Raw genomic sequence first — 16215 nt, 5'->3', positions numbered from 1 at the left:
AATGCCAGTATCGAGCGCATCGGTTTAGATGGCAGCGATCGTACAGTTATCGTGCGTGGTGATATGTTTGCACCACATGGTATTGTCGTGGATCAATTGACGGATCGTATTTATTATGTAGTCGCTCAGCGGGGCGTACATTTTTCGGTGGAGAGTGCAAATTTGGATGGTACTGATCGGACGGTTATAATGAAGGGACTCAATAATGAGCCATTCAGTTTGGCTGTAACCACAGATGCAATATTCTGGACTGATAACACAAACCGTGCCATCTGGGGTCATTCAAAATTCGTCAATGATCCTGAATCGATAACACCAGCGAAAGAAGAAGTAGAAGATGGTGGCAATGTAGCAATGGAAGAAAAAACAGGCGCACGTATGATACTGCAGTTTGGAGTTAAACCACGTGGTATAGTGGCGCGTGTTCATTACCTTACCCACTCCGTTAATGATCAGCACTGTCACCAAGTGGTTGCCAGCATTAAAAGCCGTTTGCTGTCATTCGTAAAACCAACCGATAGTGCGCTGGATGTTAATACGAATTTCCTAAGGCAAAATTATTGTCTCAATGGTGGCGAGTTCGTTGCGCAAACCAATAGATGCATCTGCAAGGTCGGTTTCAAGGGTGAACGATGTCAGGACAACGAGTGTTTTAACTATTGTATGCATGGCAGCTGTGTTATTTCTTCCCTTGGCTTACCAACTTGCGAATGTCCGCGCGGCTACCATGGCGGACGGTGTCAGTGGTACAAGTGCGCCGGGCATTGCTTGAATAATGGATGGTGTGCGATTGAAGACTCCGGCGAGCCGAGCTGCTCATGTAAAGACAATTTTAGCGGTGCGCGTTGTGAACATAATTCAACAGAAATCTGTGCGCTTTATTGCAAAATTTTGAAGCTGGAGCCCGATACTAATACTAATGTACCGTTGGGTTGCGCTGATATGTAAGTACGATACACCAACTATATTAGTCCACGAAAACATATTCTTGGTGTTCACAATACATTTATGAATTCGAAATGAGTCCTACGTAAATAAGTATGGGATATATATAAGTTTCAAAACCCAAAAATTTATGCCTCATATAAGAGTAATGCATGATCCAAATTACGAGCTAGAGCTTTGTGCCAATAACAAAACATAGAACTTTGGGATTTATATACAATGGCGGTCAAAAGCGGATGAATGGTGTTTCGTATTTAATATTTTCAATGTTATTCAACCTATAATTTTTTTGATATTTTTTTATAAAAATATGGTTCATGCTTTAACACAAATCATATAAATCACACTTTCAAACCTTATAAAAATTTTAGAAAAAAATCCACAAATTTAACAGGATTATAAAATTTTAGTAAAATAAGTGCAAGTTTGGAGCGGCTAAAAAATCGCATTGATTTTTTTGCAATTTTTCGATATAAACATGATTTTTTTTGTGGAAGAATATGCGCAAGACCTTTTGCGAAAAAATAAAAAAAAAAATCAACGCCAGTTCTCCTAGATTTCGCATTTTATATGGAAAAAACCGAAAAACCCCGTCAGCAAAAAAAAAAAAAAAATATATCAAAAATTAATGTGACTTTTTAGCCGCACACAACTAATTTTACTAAAATTTTATAATCCCAAAAGTTTTTAAAAACTCTGGCTAAACAGCTCGAAATTTAGATAAAAAATTTTGAACCAAATTTTAGCTTGAAAAACATTATAAATATTAGAAACGAAACACCATTCATCCATTTTTGACCGCCACTGTATGTATATCTAAAAAAAGGTTTATACAGAACTAGAAGTACCCGGCCACGCCTTGCTCAGTCTAATAAAATTGGAAATATTCACTTGTGGGTAATTTTAAGTCACTCTCGAATGTTATTCGGACATACCAAAACGACTATTATCATTTTCGGTCGCTCGCCGGTCATCAGTGTGGGTTCATGTGAGGAAGCTCGTCGTTCATTTGATTGACTTCGTCGACCTATGTCCGGGCGTCTACTCTGTATTGCGATTCGAAAAACAAATTAGTCGAATTTGAATACTTGACACTATGAATTTGTGTTAAGGTCTGATTGTGGCAACTTAACTTAACATAACTTAGAACTTAAAATGTCAAAATGAAACAGACTTCGACGTCGCATTAAGTTATTAAGTTTCGCCTGTTCAAGTATAAATCCATTAAAAGGACTTTTTAAGTGACAGCCTTTAAGTTTCGTGAAGTTACCATAATCCGACCCTCCGTGTCGGCTTTCAAATGGCATTGAATCGCAATACAGATTAATAATATTAAAATATTTTATTTTATTTTTTACGAAAAACCAAAACACGGCTTGAGAATTGTAATAAATTTTACGCATCCGAATGAAACAAATGACAGTTTTGTGTAGCACTTCAGCTAGAACTTAGGTCAACCAAAAATGTCTTGTATAATAAAAAATCTCAAGAGGTAGTTCTGTGTTTCTGTGCTGAAAATTCTGTATGAAATCCATTTAAGTAAAGAAATGTTGCAAATTTTGAACCACTGGTTATTCCAAGTTCCGGGTTAAACTTCATGATACTAATTTGTTTTTTACCTCCAATTAAATACAAAAAATAAAAAATGTTGAAGGTTAAGTATGCAATTGGTGGATAGATGACGCTTGTATTTTTAACGCAGATAGGATATACGATATTTTATAACCAGAAAAACTCAGCTCCAAATCCCGAAAATTGTCTGCCTGTCTTAATTTTTTGATATTAACTTTTTAGATTTGTGATAACGCAAATGAAAAATGTTCTAAGCCGAAGATTTCTGAAATACCTTTCGTTTGATAGCATAACTGTAATATGTATCAATATAATTGAATTAAATTTTTCAAAGGGGTTGCAATCCTCTATTAAAATACTTTCCAAACTTAGCTTTCTTAAACCACTTTATTTTGACATCCTTATTGCAAATTTAATTTACCTTATCAATTTGATTTAAAAAAATTTTTCAAAAAGATGGCAGCACTCTCCAAAATTTTTTTTTGTAAATTAAGCTTTCCTAAGCCAGCCGCTTTGGTTTGATACACATATTGTAATAATATATTATTTATCTTATCAATTTAATCGAATTAAAATTTTGAAACATGTGGCAACCCTCTTCAAAATATTTTCCATGAAGCTTCCTTTAACCTCATATCAAAATTTTTACCTGATATCCAAATTGTAAAACATATTTCATAAATCATCCGGAGCTAATTGCGAAAGAATCAGAAATAGAATTATTTTATTTGTTGTTGTTTTTGTTCTTATATGTGGAATTTTTATTTGTTGTTGTATTTTCTTATATGTATGTGAACTCCCAACCAAAGAGTTTTTTCTTATATGGGGTATTATATGGGCAGTGTTCACATTTTTGACCATAACTCTGGTCCTATTTATCGGATAGCAAACAAACATAACTTAAACATACCCCACATACGTTTTAACAAACTGTGAAAATTTCATCAAAATTGATCCAGTGGTTTTTGAGTAAATGTGTTACGTCAATTTTGCAACTTTATTTTATATATAAGATAATCAGAAATTAAAAAAAAAAAATTATAAAATAATTGGACTGCAACTGGCTGCATGCAACTGTATGTATGAGTATATATACATAAGTAATGTTTTATTTATTAAACTTATTTCGCATTATATCTTTACAGACACCGTTTTTGTAGAAAAGCAGAAAAGCAAGAAAAATCCAACCAAGGAGGCCGCCAAAGAGGCAGGATTAACCAACAAAATAAAAAACAATAAATAAATAGTTTTCATTTTTATACCCGAGCGTACTTGTCGAGTCGAGATAGATATATACATATACATACATATATACAGTGACTCAAACAAATGACCACGTGTTGTTTTTTTAAGTATTCGTAATATTTTTCGAGCAAAGTGTTTTTTTTTACTCGTCCAAGCTTTACCCAAAAACATATATGTATATCACAGTTGCCGACTTTATACAAAATTTAGGGAAATTCCACAAATTTTCATCAAAATTTCAACTTTTTAATCTGAATCTTTAGAAAATTTTTGGGTATGCAGTTTTATAGCCCATAAAATTTTAGTCTGATAAAGTGCAAGTTTCAAACGGCTTAAAAATCGCGTTTAATTTTGAGATTTTTTTTTAGACTACTTTTTCGGTTTTTTAATATAAAGNGGCGAAATCGGACAATAACAACGCCCACCTACCATATAACTGTATTTTTGGAAAAATGCGCAAACTGCGACACTTCTGTGTCCAAATTGTTGAAAATTAGTATGTCAATTAGAACTTGGGCATAAAATAGGGCAATTTTAAAATTTTTGGAAAATGCCGTAGCACCGCCGACTTATGAAGAATTGTTGCAACTCAGTAGCCCCTTCACCAACTTTCACCAAGCTGGATACGAACATTTCTTAGAGTGAAAGTAAGAAACCTGTTGAAAATTTTCGAAATCAGACATTAATCACACCCATCTGCCATATAACGGTAATTTACAGAAACCGCGATAAATCAGTAACCAAAGTAGTTACTTTACTCAAAATCGACTTTTGCAATAATATTTTAGCAATAAATGAGATTATTGCAAAGTTTTGTGAAATGGGCGTGGCATCGTCCGTCTATGACTACATTTTTGTTGTATCTTGGTACAAAAAAATGTTGCAAATTTTTGAAATCGGACTAAAATAATGCTCTTTTCTTATATAATAGTAAATGTCATAAATATAAAAAACTTCCAACGCTAATTAATACTTAAAACCATATCTTAACAAGAAAGATAATTTTATTTTAGATTTTTGGAAAGTGATCGTGGCGCCGTCCACTAATGACTATATAAGTTTATCTCGGCAAGCGCTTTATCGGTTTCTGCCAAATTCGTTTCAATTATTTCATTAAGTCTAATCGAGCAAGCTATCGACAATGTTTGAAACACGGAAAAAACACATTCTTGCTTATAATGTGCTTTATGGAAAGGTAAAAAAAACTACATATAATACATGCGCCGGGTATATAAAGTTCGGTTTCTTCCGAACTTATACATTTTTACTTGTTTTTTAATGACCCTATGTACATATGTTTATAGAATATATATATATAATAAAAATGCATAGATATGTGACAGAGAATTTTGCAGAGTTTATTGAAAACAAGGGTGTTAGTATATTCTCAAAAAAAAAAGCAAAAAAAAAAATAAACCTTCAGAAATGGTCCTTTGAAATAGTGACACAACTCAAAAATTCATGTATTGAAATTATATAGCAGATTACGTTGATAAATAGCCATCGACATACTATGTTTACTTGTTACCAGTGTTGGCATAATTTTAATTCGATTAAAGATTAAAAATTAACGGTACTAAAGTTAATCTTCGATTAATGATTGAAATAAATTAATCGTAGCCATTTGTGCTATTAATGATTAAATTGTTCTAATCGTCAATCGTCGGTTTTGATTACGATTAATTAATTTCAATCTTTAACCGTTAAACCAATTAATAAAAAGTCTGACTGAGTAGTGTAGTTTGTCGAAATTTGTAATCAAACACCAGTTACGGTATAATATTTATATAAAAAAATTTGTGTAATTATTATTAGTAATCCATACACTGAGAATTATTACTTTCGATCGCACATATACAGAGGGATATTAAAACAATCAAAATGCACACCAATTGCTTGAGTGAAACCGACTTAGCCCTACCCGATTAACTGACCGTGTGTGCGCAAGACCATTTCAGCGTGAATTAATTTATCACCAAACCTACTTAATCAAATTAACAGTTAGTGATTAAAAATAGATTTTTAAATTGCGGGTACGATTAACTGTTTAACCAGATTAAATTGAATCATGATTAATTCTAATTCGAGTGAATTTAACTAATTGATTAAAAAATCAATCGATTAGTGCCAACATTGCTTATTACCAATCCGACAGGGAGCACAATTGTGCCATTTATCAGAAAATCGAAGTTGACAACTCTTACTACTGCACAAATCTCTAATCCTTGCGTAATCTTTACTAAATTTTTATAATGCAATCATATTTTGAAAGCTTACAAATTTTCCCTACAGAATGACTGCAAATTATAAAACGCGAAAACCTTAAGTGGCACTACTGAAAATTGTTATAATTTGAGTTGAGTCCTTATTGCAGCAGCCTATCGATATCGGGCCAATAAGACTCATGGGAGAAGCTTAAGAAAAATTGAAACATAAGCTGTATGTATATGAGGGTAATAAGAGTTCAATATGATTCATATTGAGGCTCATTTGATGGAGAAATGAAACACCTTCAATTTGGGCTCTTAGGGCCGGTTACTCAATGGCTGGTTAACACTAATCTCCGCTTGAACATTGTTGTCGACGTTACCGACTTCATGTTATATGCATGAAATTGAGTAATCGGCCCTTAACTGAGCTCATTATGAGGGTAAACAATACGAACTAGGACTCCTAAGTTACTCATTTGTGACTCCAAATGTTTGCTGGGATCAGGCGTAGATTTTTTTTTTCAAATGTATCTGCCAAGTTTTCATATACTTTTTCTCTTTTTTTCTTTCTTTTATATACAGTTGCGAGGAACTTGTAGAAAAAAGCGATAATGGCGCAGAAACTTATGCCATTCCGAAATATTCTCATTTGGAAATGTGCGAACAAGTGAATCCATGGAGTAGCACCGTAATAATTGTTATTGTTTGCGGTGTAGTAGCCTCTCTGGGATTGATTGTTCTAATTGTACATGGACTGCGTCGTTTCTATAAACCAGCACGCCCACGTATAAAGAAGACATTCGTCGTGCGCAAACAGGCTTCGCCTTCAACGGATACACCGCTAACAAATCGTCCCATTGCCACTGAACAATGTGAAATTACAATCGAAAATTGCTGCAACATGAACATTTGTGATACGGTAAGTTACATATATGTACATTGATTATAATATTTATGGCTGTTTTCTCAAGTAGGTTTAAAGTTTATCAGCGCTTTAAAAACACATCTTATTCTAAAAAAAAATGTTTGAAGGACAAATAAATTTTAAATACTTGTTTAGAAACCCCACAGACTCTTTTAACCTTTGCCAAAATGACTTACTTCGTGTGAATTGATTAATAAGAGCTCCTCTTTTTGCCGTCTGGTTTTGTGACAGAAGTATGTATATGTTCTGCTGGAAGAATTTGTATTTGTACTTCGAAAAATCTTTCATCATCCGTGTGTTACAAAAGCTAAAAGAGTTAAGCGATCCTTATGTCATAAAAGCTATTTTTACAACTTTAGTTAGATCAATATTCGAATACGGACCTATTGTTTGGAGTCCCCGCTATCAAGTTCATTCAGAAAAGATTTAATAAATTCAAAAACGATTCGTTCTTTTTACTTTGCGCGATTTTAACTGGGATTCAGAATATGATCTCTTTAATTTGCCTACACCTGCAAGTCGTAGAGAAATGCTAGGTATAATATTTATCGTAAAATTAATGGCAGGCATGATGAATAAATAGAGCTAGGATTTTTATGCAAATTGAATATACAAAATATATGCAAAAAATTTGCAAAAATATAGACACATGTTTATATTAAAAAATTTTATAAAATATAGATATATGTTATATGTATATGCTAAAAAAAGATGTGTATGCAACAATTTAAATAACACCAAGAAACAAGACCGAAGCCATTTGCACTTTTTTCCATATTATTAAAATTTCAGAGAAAATTAAACAAGTTTTATTTTACGCTTATCTTCAAATTTATTAACAACTTGTATTTAGTTAACTCTTTAAACTACTTTAGTAGTATCCGTGGAAGATAATCCGCATTTGCGGCAGGGGCTCGTATTCTGCAGGCCCCAATAATTGCCAAAGTCTCCAGCGTCATAGACCAGGAGTGCATCCTGGAGGAGAGTGGGGAGGAAAAGCCAATCCTCTCTTCTTCAGAGTCGGAAGAGGACCAATCTCTTGCAGAGGACGTGAGTCGTGAAGCAGCTCGCTGCTCGAGTTGGTCCTCTTTCTACAGCCCAGAATAGGTGGAGAAGGAGAAAGTATCGGGGGGCAAAACGAAAGCAAGGGAAATCCTCTTCTGTGGCTGGCCGAACTCCTCCTGTCGCTGCATTCAGTAAGCGGCCCAGGTCTACAGAGGTTATTCCAGAAGCCAATAGGACCTTGGTATATGTGTACCGACATCCAAATCTGCTAGCGAACGTTGCAAGAGAAGGAAAACTGCGGGAAAAAACGATACAGGACGGTAGAAGGTTTAGTTCGGGTTAAAGTCTCACACTGACGGGGTACAGGCTTTCGATGCTTCCTCCTCGCAAAAAAAAGGAAAACTGCGGTGACATCCACCAATGGCTGCTCCACTGCCACTGCGAGTCATAGTGTGGCGGGTACACTGGTGTGGCATTGCCCAGTTTCGATCAGCCAGGCAGATCTCTGGCGTCAAGAAACGCTTGGATGGAGGGTATGCGAGAACCACAGTGTCAAGGTACTACAAATGGATATGCTATTGAGTTTTTTGGCAGTCTCAAATCGCCCGATCCGGATGGCATCCTACCTATTGTACTTAAAGAAGGTGTTGACCTTTAGTTGGCGACCTTGAAAAAGATTTTCACAGCATCGCTGGCACTTGCCTACATACTAAAACCTTGGAAGGTGGTTGATGTCGCCTTGGGTGTTGGTAATTAATTCTAATTCCAGCACGTTTGACCCATCGGACTTGATTTTTACTGTCAAGAAAACTATACTTTCCTCTCTCTAAATAAAATAATATCTTTAACAAATGCATTTAGTTGATGAATTTAATTATGTAGCTGACTAGGCCCCTCGTGTCGCTTGGGGTTGAGCGGGAGAAGGGTAAACTTGTTGGGATTAGTCAATTCTACATTATTTTATATATGTACTTTTTTGGCAAAACTCGTAATGGAAACATACGGATTTTTTCCCAAAAGTACTGACCACTTCTTGATCCCTTTCTTGTTAAACAAATCCTTTCAACTTTCCTTTCCGAAGACAATCCCTCATCAAATATTTTAAGTACAAAAGCTACGTCTCAGTTTGCAACTTCTAAAGTTTTTCCAATGGTTTTGTGAGCTAAACTCGGACGAATGGTTTTCTTTATTGAGTTGCCACTCTTTTAATTTGCTTTGTAGCCAAAAATGAAGCAAATCTGATTGAATTGGTTTGGTTTAATTTCTTTATTTTATTAAAAAATCAGTACCGCAACAAATTTCGCAAGTTCTGACTCTTTGGTTGTCTTGTTTTTTAATTTAAATTATTTGCTTATTAGAATACACAGTGCGACAGTAAATTTTATAGTAAAACTACGTACTTAGTTTTTTTCTCTCTGAAGTCAGGATTTTTTAAAGGACTTTGAAATTTAAAAAAATATTATTATTTGATTTTTTTTTTTTAATTCGGTGCAATGATCATATAAAAGAAAAAATTCTGTAGAATTATAACCCTACATTTTTTGGTGCATAACGACGAATGGGTGTGGAAAATGTCCACAACTGTTCAACTAGCCTTTAAAGTGAGTGTAACGGCGCGTCTCCACAGGCAACAATTTTTGCCCACCAACTGACATTTTGATTGGATAAAAGATTTATCAGTTGCAAAATTTGTGTATGGGCATATTTATCTTGTTAAACGCACATCCCACATGACGCCACTAGAAAATATTCTGCTTATTTTAACGAATAGAAATTTTGAAATTTTCTACGATGTTACTACTAAAGGTGAGATCACACAATTGTCGTAATATGTCAATTATTGCGTAAATCGAGGCCGATATTGTTCTTATTGTGCCCAATCGAACATAAAACGGGTGCAACCACAATTTGCGTGTGACTGTACAGAATTTAATTTGGACAAATTGTTTATTGTGCACCAATTCAGCACACAAAAAATCTACCAGATTGGTGCATTTGCGACAATCGTGAGATTCCAGCTTAACACGCTTTCTTTCAAACTAAAAAATTTGCCGTAAAATTAGCAAATTGACAGTTCATGGCAGGCTGCATTTGTCGAGATAACAGCTCTGACAATAAGTTTGTTCGTCGAAAATCCAGCAAGAATTATCCAACACTCAAAATAGCCGAGAATAAGAAAAAATTCTCTCAAATTCTCTCTCATGTTGAGAAACTTGCAAATTTCAGCACGAACGCAAATTTGCAGGAATTTGCAAGATGCCCTGCCAGCTGGTGTCCACGGTTTGCAACTTCACTCCAGGAGAACTGTCACTTTGCGCTCTCAGTTTTTGAGTGATGGATAATTTTTTGGTCTGCACGAACGCGATTTGGGCAAAAATCATGATAATTCGTACAAATTTTTTGATTAACGAACAAACCTAATTAATGCTTTCCATGAGCCGCTATTGGCAATATATTTTTCGCATAACATTATCAACATAAAAACTATTGCCTGTGGAGACGCCCCGTAAGAATGAAGAATGATAGCTTCGCATAAATTTTACCAAGAAATTAACAGAACTTGTAAAAACTTAGCTATCTGTTCCTATGTTTTGCAACTTAAAGATAGTATGAATCAATTAACATAGAATTCTCCGCAAAAATCCGCCGACTCTCGAGTTTCCCACTTACTGCCGGTTTCATCAGCAATTTGTATAAGTGAAAAATGATCTTTCCCTTCTGTCAGTTTAAAAAAAAAAAAAATCACTTAAAGTGCTTTCGTCAAACTGGCTATATTCAACTTAAATTTACTACATAGTATATCAGGGAATTTCGCACGAGTTGGTTGTCCGAATTAAAAATTATGAGCGGTGTGTATTAACAAATAAATACCCAGCTGATCTAGATTACATTCTTATCTATGAAAATTGCCCGCTTTTCGGCAAATCCCAGCGCAAAAAATAATTTCCATGAATTTACATGCAAACAACGTAAAAACCAGAAGGTGAAACAGTTTTTTTGTGGCATTATGCCTTCTATGAAAATATTATTACAATATTTATTTACATTTAACTGATTTGCGATAAGGTGGATTAAATCTGTTCTAATAAACGTTTCGTCGAAAAAAAAACTAGAGTTCATGGGTTGAATAACTGAAATCGGTTTTTAAGTGAGCCTAGAGAATATATTAATGTGAAATTTCTAATCTGGTAGAGATTACGAGACTTTTATTCGTTTAAGTTTTACCCATCAAACTTACGTATACAGTTAAGCCACGCTTATCGCGAACTTGTCATTTGGACACTGATCGTTTTCTGGGTATTTACAGAACTGCAGCTATGGAAGTCAGAGGTTCGGTTAGATTAAGCTGGTAATTTGTAATTGGACTCACCCAAGCCCAAAAATTTTATGTTTCAACGGAAATTATAAGCTTAAGNATGAATTTACATGCAAACAACGTAAAAACCAGAAGGTGAAACAGTTTTTTGTGGCATTATGCCTTCTATGAAAATATTATTACAATACTTATTTACATTTAACTGATTTGCGATAAGGTGGATTAAATCTGTTCTAATAAACGTTTCGTCGAAAAAAAACTAGAGTTCATGGGTTGAATAACTGAAATCGGTTTTTAAGTGAACCTAGAGAATATATTAATGTGAAATTTCTAATCCGGTAGAGATTACGAGACTTTTATTCCTTTAAGTTTTACCCATCAAACTTACGTATACAGTTAAGCCACGCTTATCGGGATTCGCGAACTTGTCATTTGGACACTGGACGTTTTCTGGGTATTTACAGAACTGCACATATTGATGAAGTCAGAGGTTCGGTTAGATTAAGCTGGTAATTTGTAATTGGACTCACCCAAGCCCAAAAATTTTATGTTTCAACGGAAATTATAAGCTTAAGACGAATTGTTAAAACTATCGCATTTCTAAAATCTATACTTACACATCTCGAAATTTAAATTTATTTTAATAAATTTTATTACAAATTTTCAGCCATGCTTCGATTCAAAGCTCCTGGAAAAAACACTCTCACGCAACTCCAAAGTCAAGGAGGACAAGAAAATGCTTATAAATGGCATGGAAGATGAACTTTATTAGTTAAGCATTAAATAGCGTGCCATCAAAGCGAGGCGCTTGCGATGCGGATACAGTACGCGCGGTCAGGGACTGGCATACTTCTTCTGCGCGCAACAAACGGAGAACATCTACAAGAGGCCTTATAGAACGAAATTTCCAGAAATAAAAAACACACACAAAAAGCAAAAGAGCATGCAAATGTAGACACGACAACACGATGGAGAAGAGGAAATGCCAATGAGAGATTCAAAGTACGACGTTGAGTAGGAAGAAAAAATAGAGAGAAGAGTGTCTGACGCCACGGACAAATGTAGTTAGTACAAGTTCCTCGTCCGTAGCAGCAGGCTGCAGAAGTGCAACCATGGATAAGCTTTAAATAGAGTACACTCGGCAAAAAAAAAAGTCACAACTACTTAGTTCAATTCATGTACTTATTTTTTTGTTTTATTTGCATTGACACCATTGTCTTAATTTTTATGTACTTACGTATTTTCATTAAATAGTAATTTCTTATACATATACTATGTACATACGAATATCGTACGTTTATCTAATAATTTTGAATTACTTCTCTATATTATTAAACGTGCGATATGTACATATGTATATTTTTTTTCAATTTTAGCGCAAACTATTAATTGCTGACTAAAGAAAATCCTTTTAGTTGACTTTTAACATATGAATTATTTATTACTACTAAATTCGCATATAATTTTAATTTGCAGTTTTAAGAATTGATTGTATGAAAAGTGAAAATCAATTAAGGCTGTATAAACACTTTGAAAAAGTGTTGCGTAAAGTTGTGAATTTAAATTTTGTTACTTAAATAATAAAAAGAATTTGCACTAATACCAAAAACTGCAGCCAATTGTATTAAATGCAGAAATAAATATGTACGTCTTTTTTTCTTCGAACAAAAATGGGATCGTTAAAAAAGGTTGGTTCTTCAACACTGGTTTTCAGCCTTTTGAGCTCCTATATATGGGTCATTTCCAAACAAAATGCAATTATTTTGTGCGTGTTTAAGTGACTTTATCATTGCACCATGGTAAGTGCGGTCGGCTAAATAAGTATTTCCGGAACATCACCCATATTTATGCGTAAAAACACAAAAAAAGGAAAGCGGCAATCAAAATTTTTTGGTAGAAGCGAAAACACCATAAGACAATTACCACTGTCTGTTTATTGTTTAATTAGTTTCAATGGTTTCCTTGTTTTTATATTTTCGTGAAATAAAACTCTCAATCTATTGAATAAACACTATTTTTCGAAATGCGAAATTTTGAGCCGATATTGTGCTGGCTGTAAGCAACCAAAATTAATATTACTGTACCGATAATGTGAATACTGGGCCTGTTCGAGGCACATAATAAAAGCGGCAATACTGCAGCAGTGATGAAAATTTGCAATACTGTTGCAACTTCCCAACTGTCAAAACATTGCTAGAAATTCACAACGAACGTGATACTTTAAATAATTCGCGCAACACTGCGATTGCGAATTCATCTCGAACAAGCGCTCTCTTTTGCCCATTATAGAACAATCAAATTGTAAAAAACGCGGTGATTTTTATGGGGATAGTGTAACCACATTGTACTGTTTATCGTCGCATATTTAATTTGGTCGATAGAAATCGGTTAACGTGGTCCAAAGTTCTGCGGTAACATGCATACAAATAAAAAAATATTCGGACGAATTGATAACCTTCTCCTTTTTGTGAAGTCGGTAAAAATACAACAAACTATTAAAAAAGCGAGCTTTCTAATTAGATTCCTTAGAAAAATTTTAGGGATATTCATCCAAAGTGATAAAGGCATACATTTCTCAAATTTATCGGTTTATCCGCATTCTTACATGAACACACCTTGGCAAGGAATCGCATAAAATTGTTTATTATTTAACTTATAGGCTAGTTACGTTTTATTCTTACCTCGTCTATTGTGTCAAAGCGACCACCTGGAAAACTATCAATGATGAAATTTATGCATTCATCCACCTACATGATTTGATAAAGTGATAAACTTTGGTTAAACAGATTCCTTACAAAGTTTGACAGTTCATTTATCAAAATGATAAATTTATCCTTTTATCAAGTTTATCAGCAGTCATTTATCAGCATCATTTATGAGTACGCAGTTTTGTAGCCCATTCAATTTTAGTTCAATAAAGTGTAAGTTGGAAGTAGTTAGAATTTACCGTTCACATGTTGCAATTTCTAACGGTTTTGTGCATTTTCTTCCATACAAAGCACATTCGACGATTTTTTTTTATATATGTAAGAAAACAGCTTCAACAAAAAAAAAGATGCCAAAAATATGATCTGATTTTCTAAAACATTTTTCACAATTTGCACGTATATAAAAACTTAAATTCTTCAGTTGCAAATTCCTTCAAAACCTTGGTTTCTAATAAACACTGAAGCAAACTGATTTATGTTGGAGCTGTTTTTGAATTGTATTAGGTCCTTACTTAAAAAAGGTTGGTGCCGTTTAAGGTTAATAAGGGTAGGCATGCGAAATAAGTAGGGCTGCATGCAATTCCGAACGCAAAAACTTAAAATACAATGGCTGTCAAATGTTGTCTTCAGGGACCAGTATTGCTTATTTTCCTACCATAACCAACCAAAACCTACCGAACATATTTTTGAGTTCTTAATATTGTTTTCTCGGCCACAAAAAACGACGTGTAAAAAAACTTCTGCGAAGGAAATTTAAATTTAATTTAAATTAATATTAATTAATTAATAAATTAAATGATTAAAAAAAAAATAAATAATTGGTTGCACACCTTTAGGTATTCTTTAAAATTTCCTCGACAGTGGGGGCTAAAATAAATGAAAAAACTTTTTCTTTATTTGGTTTTTGATTTATGATAAATTATCTCATTTATAGTTAATTTATTGACAGATTTTACAAAGCGAAATTACTTGATTTCAGCATGATTTGCTTATAAATTACAAATGAGCCATAAATTACGATAATGTGAACATGATTTTATTATTATTTTTATTATTACGGCTGCGACATGCATGCTTTGCGAGACAGTCAGCCCTTTGGTTGCGGGACGCTATTGCTGCCTGAATATCCGACATACAATTTATTCTGGCCTCATTTGCCTTCTACGATGATATTCGCTAACATAGACTTCGATTGCGAAGACCTTCGCCTAGAATATGGTTGTGTTTGAATTTCGGTCCAGGTATGTCATAAAGTATATATGGATGTTCATATTGTATATTGGCAGTAATAAGGGTATACGTTTCTAGTTAGGAATCAGGTATATATACATGTTTGCGACCGCCGTTATACGAACGCATCGATGAAATATTCACGTAAAACAGGTTGCTGAAACGTTTGGAGATATGTACATATTTTCTATTTTTCGCAAATAACTATTACTCATTGGCACGGAGCCTTAAAGCCTACCAACCTACCTATTTTGATAGGAAAAGTTATGTGTGGCAACACTGTTTCATTGGAATCCACTACCGGAAGTACAGAGTGATAAACACGGGTTCTCACACTGTACTTCCGGTAGTGCATTTGGTCCCAACCGATATTTGGTCCCATGTACATATCCCATCCTAAGTAACTGTAAACTAAACCTTACGGTACGGTAACTATAACCAGTAATTTAAACTTTAATTGTGCGCTTCTTCCAAATTTTCACATTTTAAATACATTACACTTTTTATTGATTCCTTAGCTGCTAATTCACAAAAAAATTATGTACCATGTATACTTAGAAATACCATTTGAGCCATTTTTCTGAAAGCATCTGCTATACACTATTTCTTAAAATTTCTTAGGCATTTTCTTAATAATAGTCCAAGTGCACCTACACTATAAAATATATTATACAAATTTGTTTTTCGCGAATAAGTTCGTGATCCAAACAGATATTTAAGAAAACTTAACTTTTCCAATAGATTAAAGGACACTGTTTGTTTATTCCAGCGACGATATAGCATATGTATAGCTCATTCTATAACATAAACCATATAAATCTAAGTTTCACAATTTATATAAAGTTCACAGAAATTCAAATTTGCAAATTTTAATTCTGAATTTCTAGAAAATTTTCGAGTATGCGGTTTTGTAGACCATTTAGTATTTTGCATGATTAAAATCTATTTTTATATAAAAAAAAATCCGCAACGCCCAAAAAAAAATCTAAATAATGAACATAATTTTTAGTGACTTCAAACTTGCTTTATCAGACCAAAATTGAATGGGCTACAAAAAAT

At 33.9% G+C, this 16215-nt stretch overlaps 1 protein-coding gene across 1 annotated transcript in view; it reads left to right on the top strand.

Annotated features, from left to right (window-relative positions):
• cue (Low-density lipoprotein receptor repeat domain-containing protein cueball) overlaps positions 1–12857 on the top strand; it is a 51142-nt gene extending 38285 nt beyond the window's left edge. The window contains exons 3-5 of the mRNA XM_017619168.1: positions 1–944; positions 6555–6891; positions 11886–12857. The exon at positions 1–944 is cut by the window's left edge and continues 21 nt beyond it. Of these exons, the coding sequence (XP_017474657.1) occupies positions 1–944; positions 6555–6891; positions 11886–11990 (1386 nt within the window). The 3' untranslated portion in view covers positions 11991–12857. The remainder of the gene's footprint in view (positions 945–6554; positions 6892–11885) is intronic.
• Positions 12858–16215: the final 3358 nt, after the last annotated feature.

This window comes from Rhagoletis zephyria, unplaced genomic scaffold (genome assembly GCF_001687245.7).
Source record: "Rhagoletis zephyria isolate East Lansing unplaced genomic scaffold, Rhagoletis_zephyria_1.1 Rzeph_scaffold_01798, whole genome shotgun sequence".
Taxonomy (NCBI): Eukaryota; Metazoa; Arthropoda; class Insecta; order Diptera; family Tephritidae; genus Rhagoletis; species Rhagoletis zephyria.
Note: the sequence above shows the minus strand (reverse complement) of the source record. Positions and strands in the feature narration are given on the sequence as shown.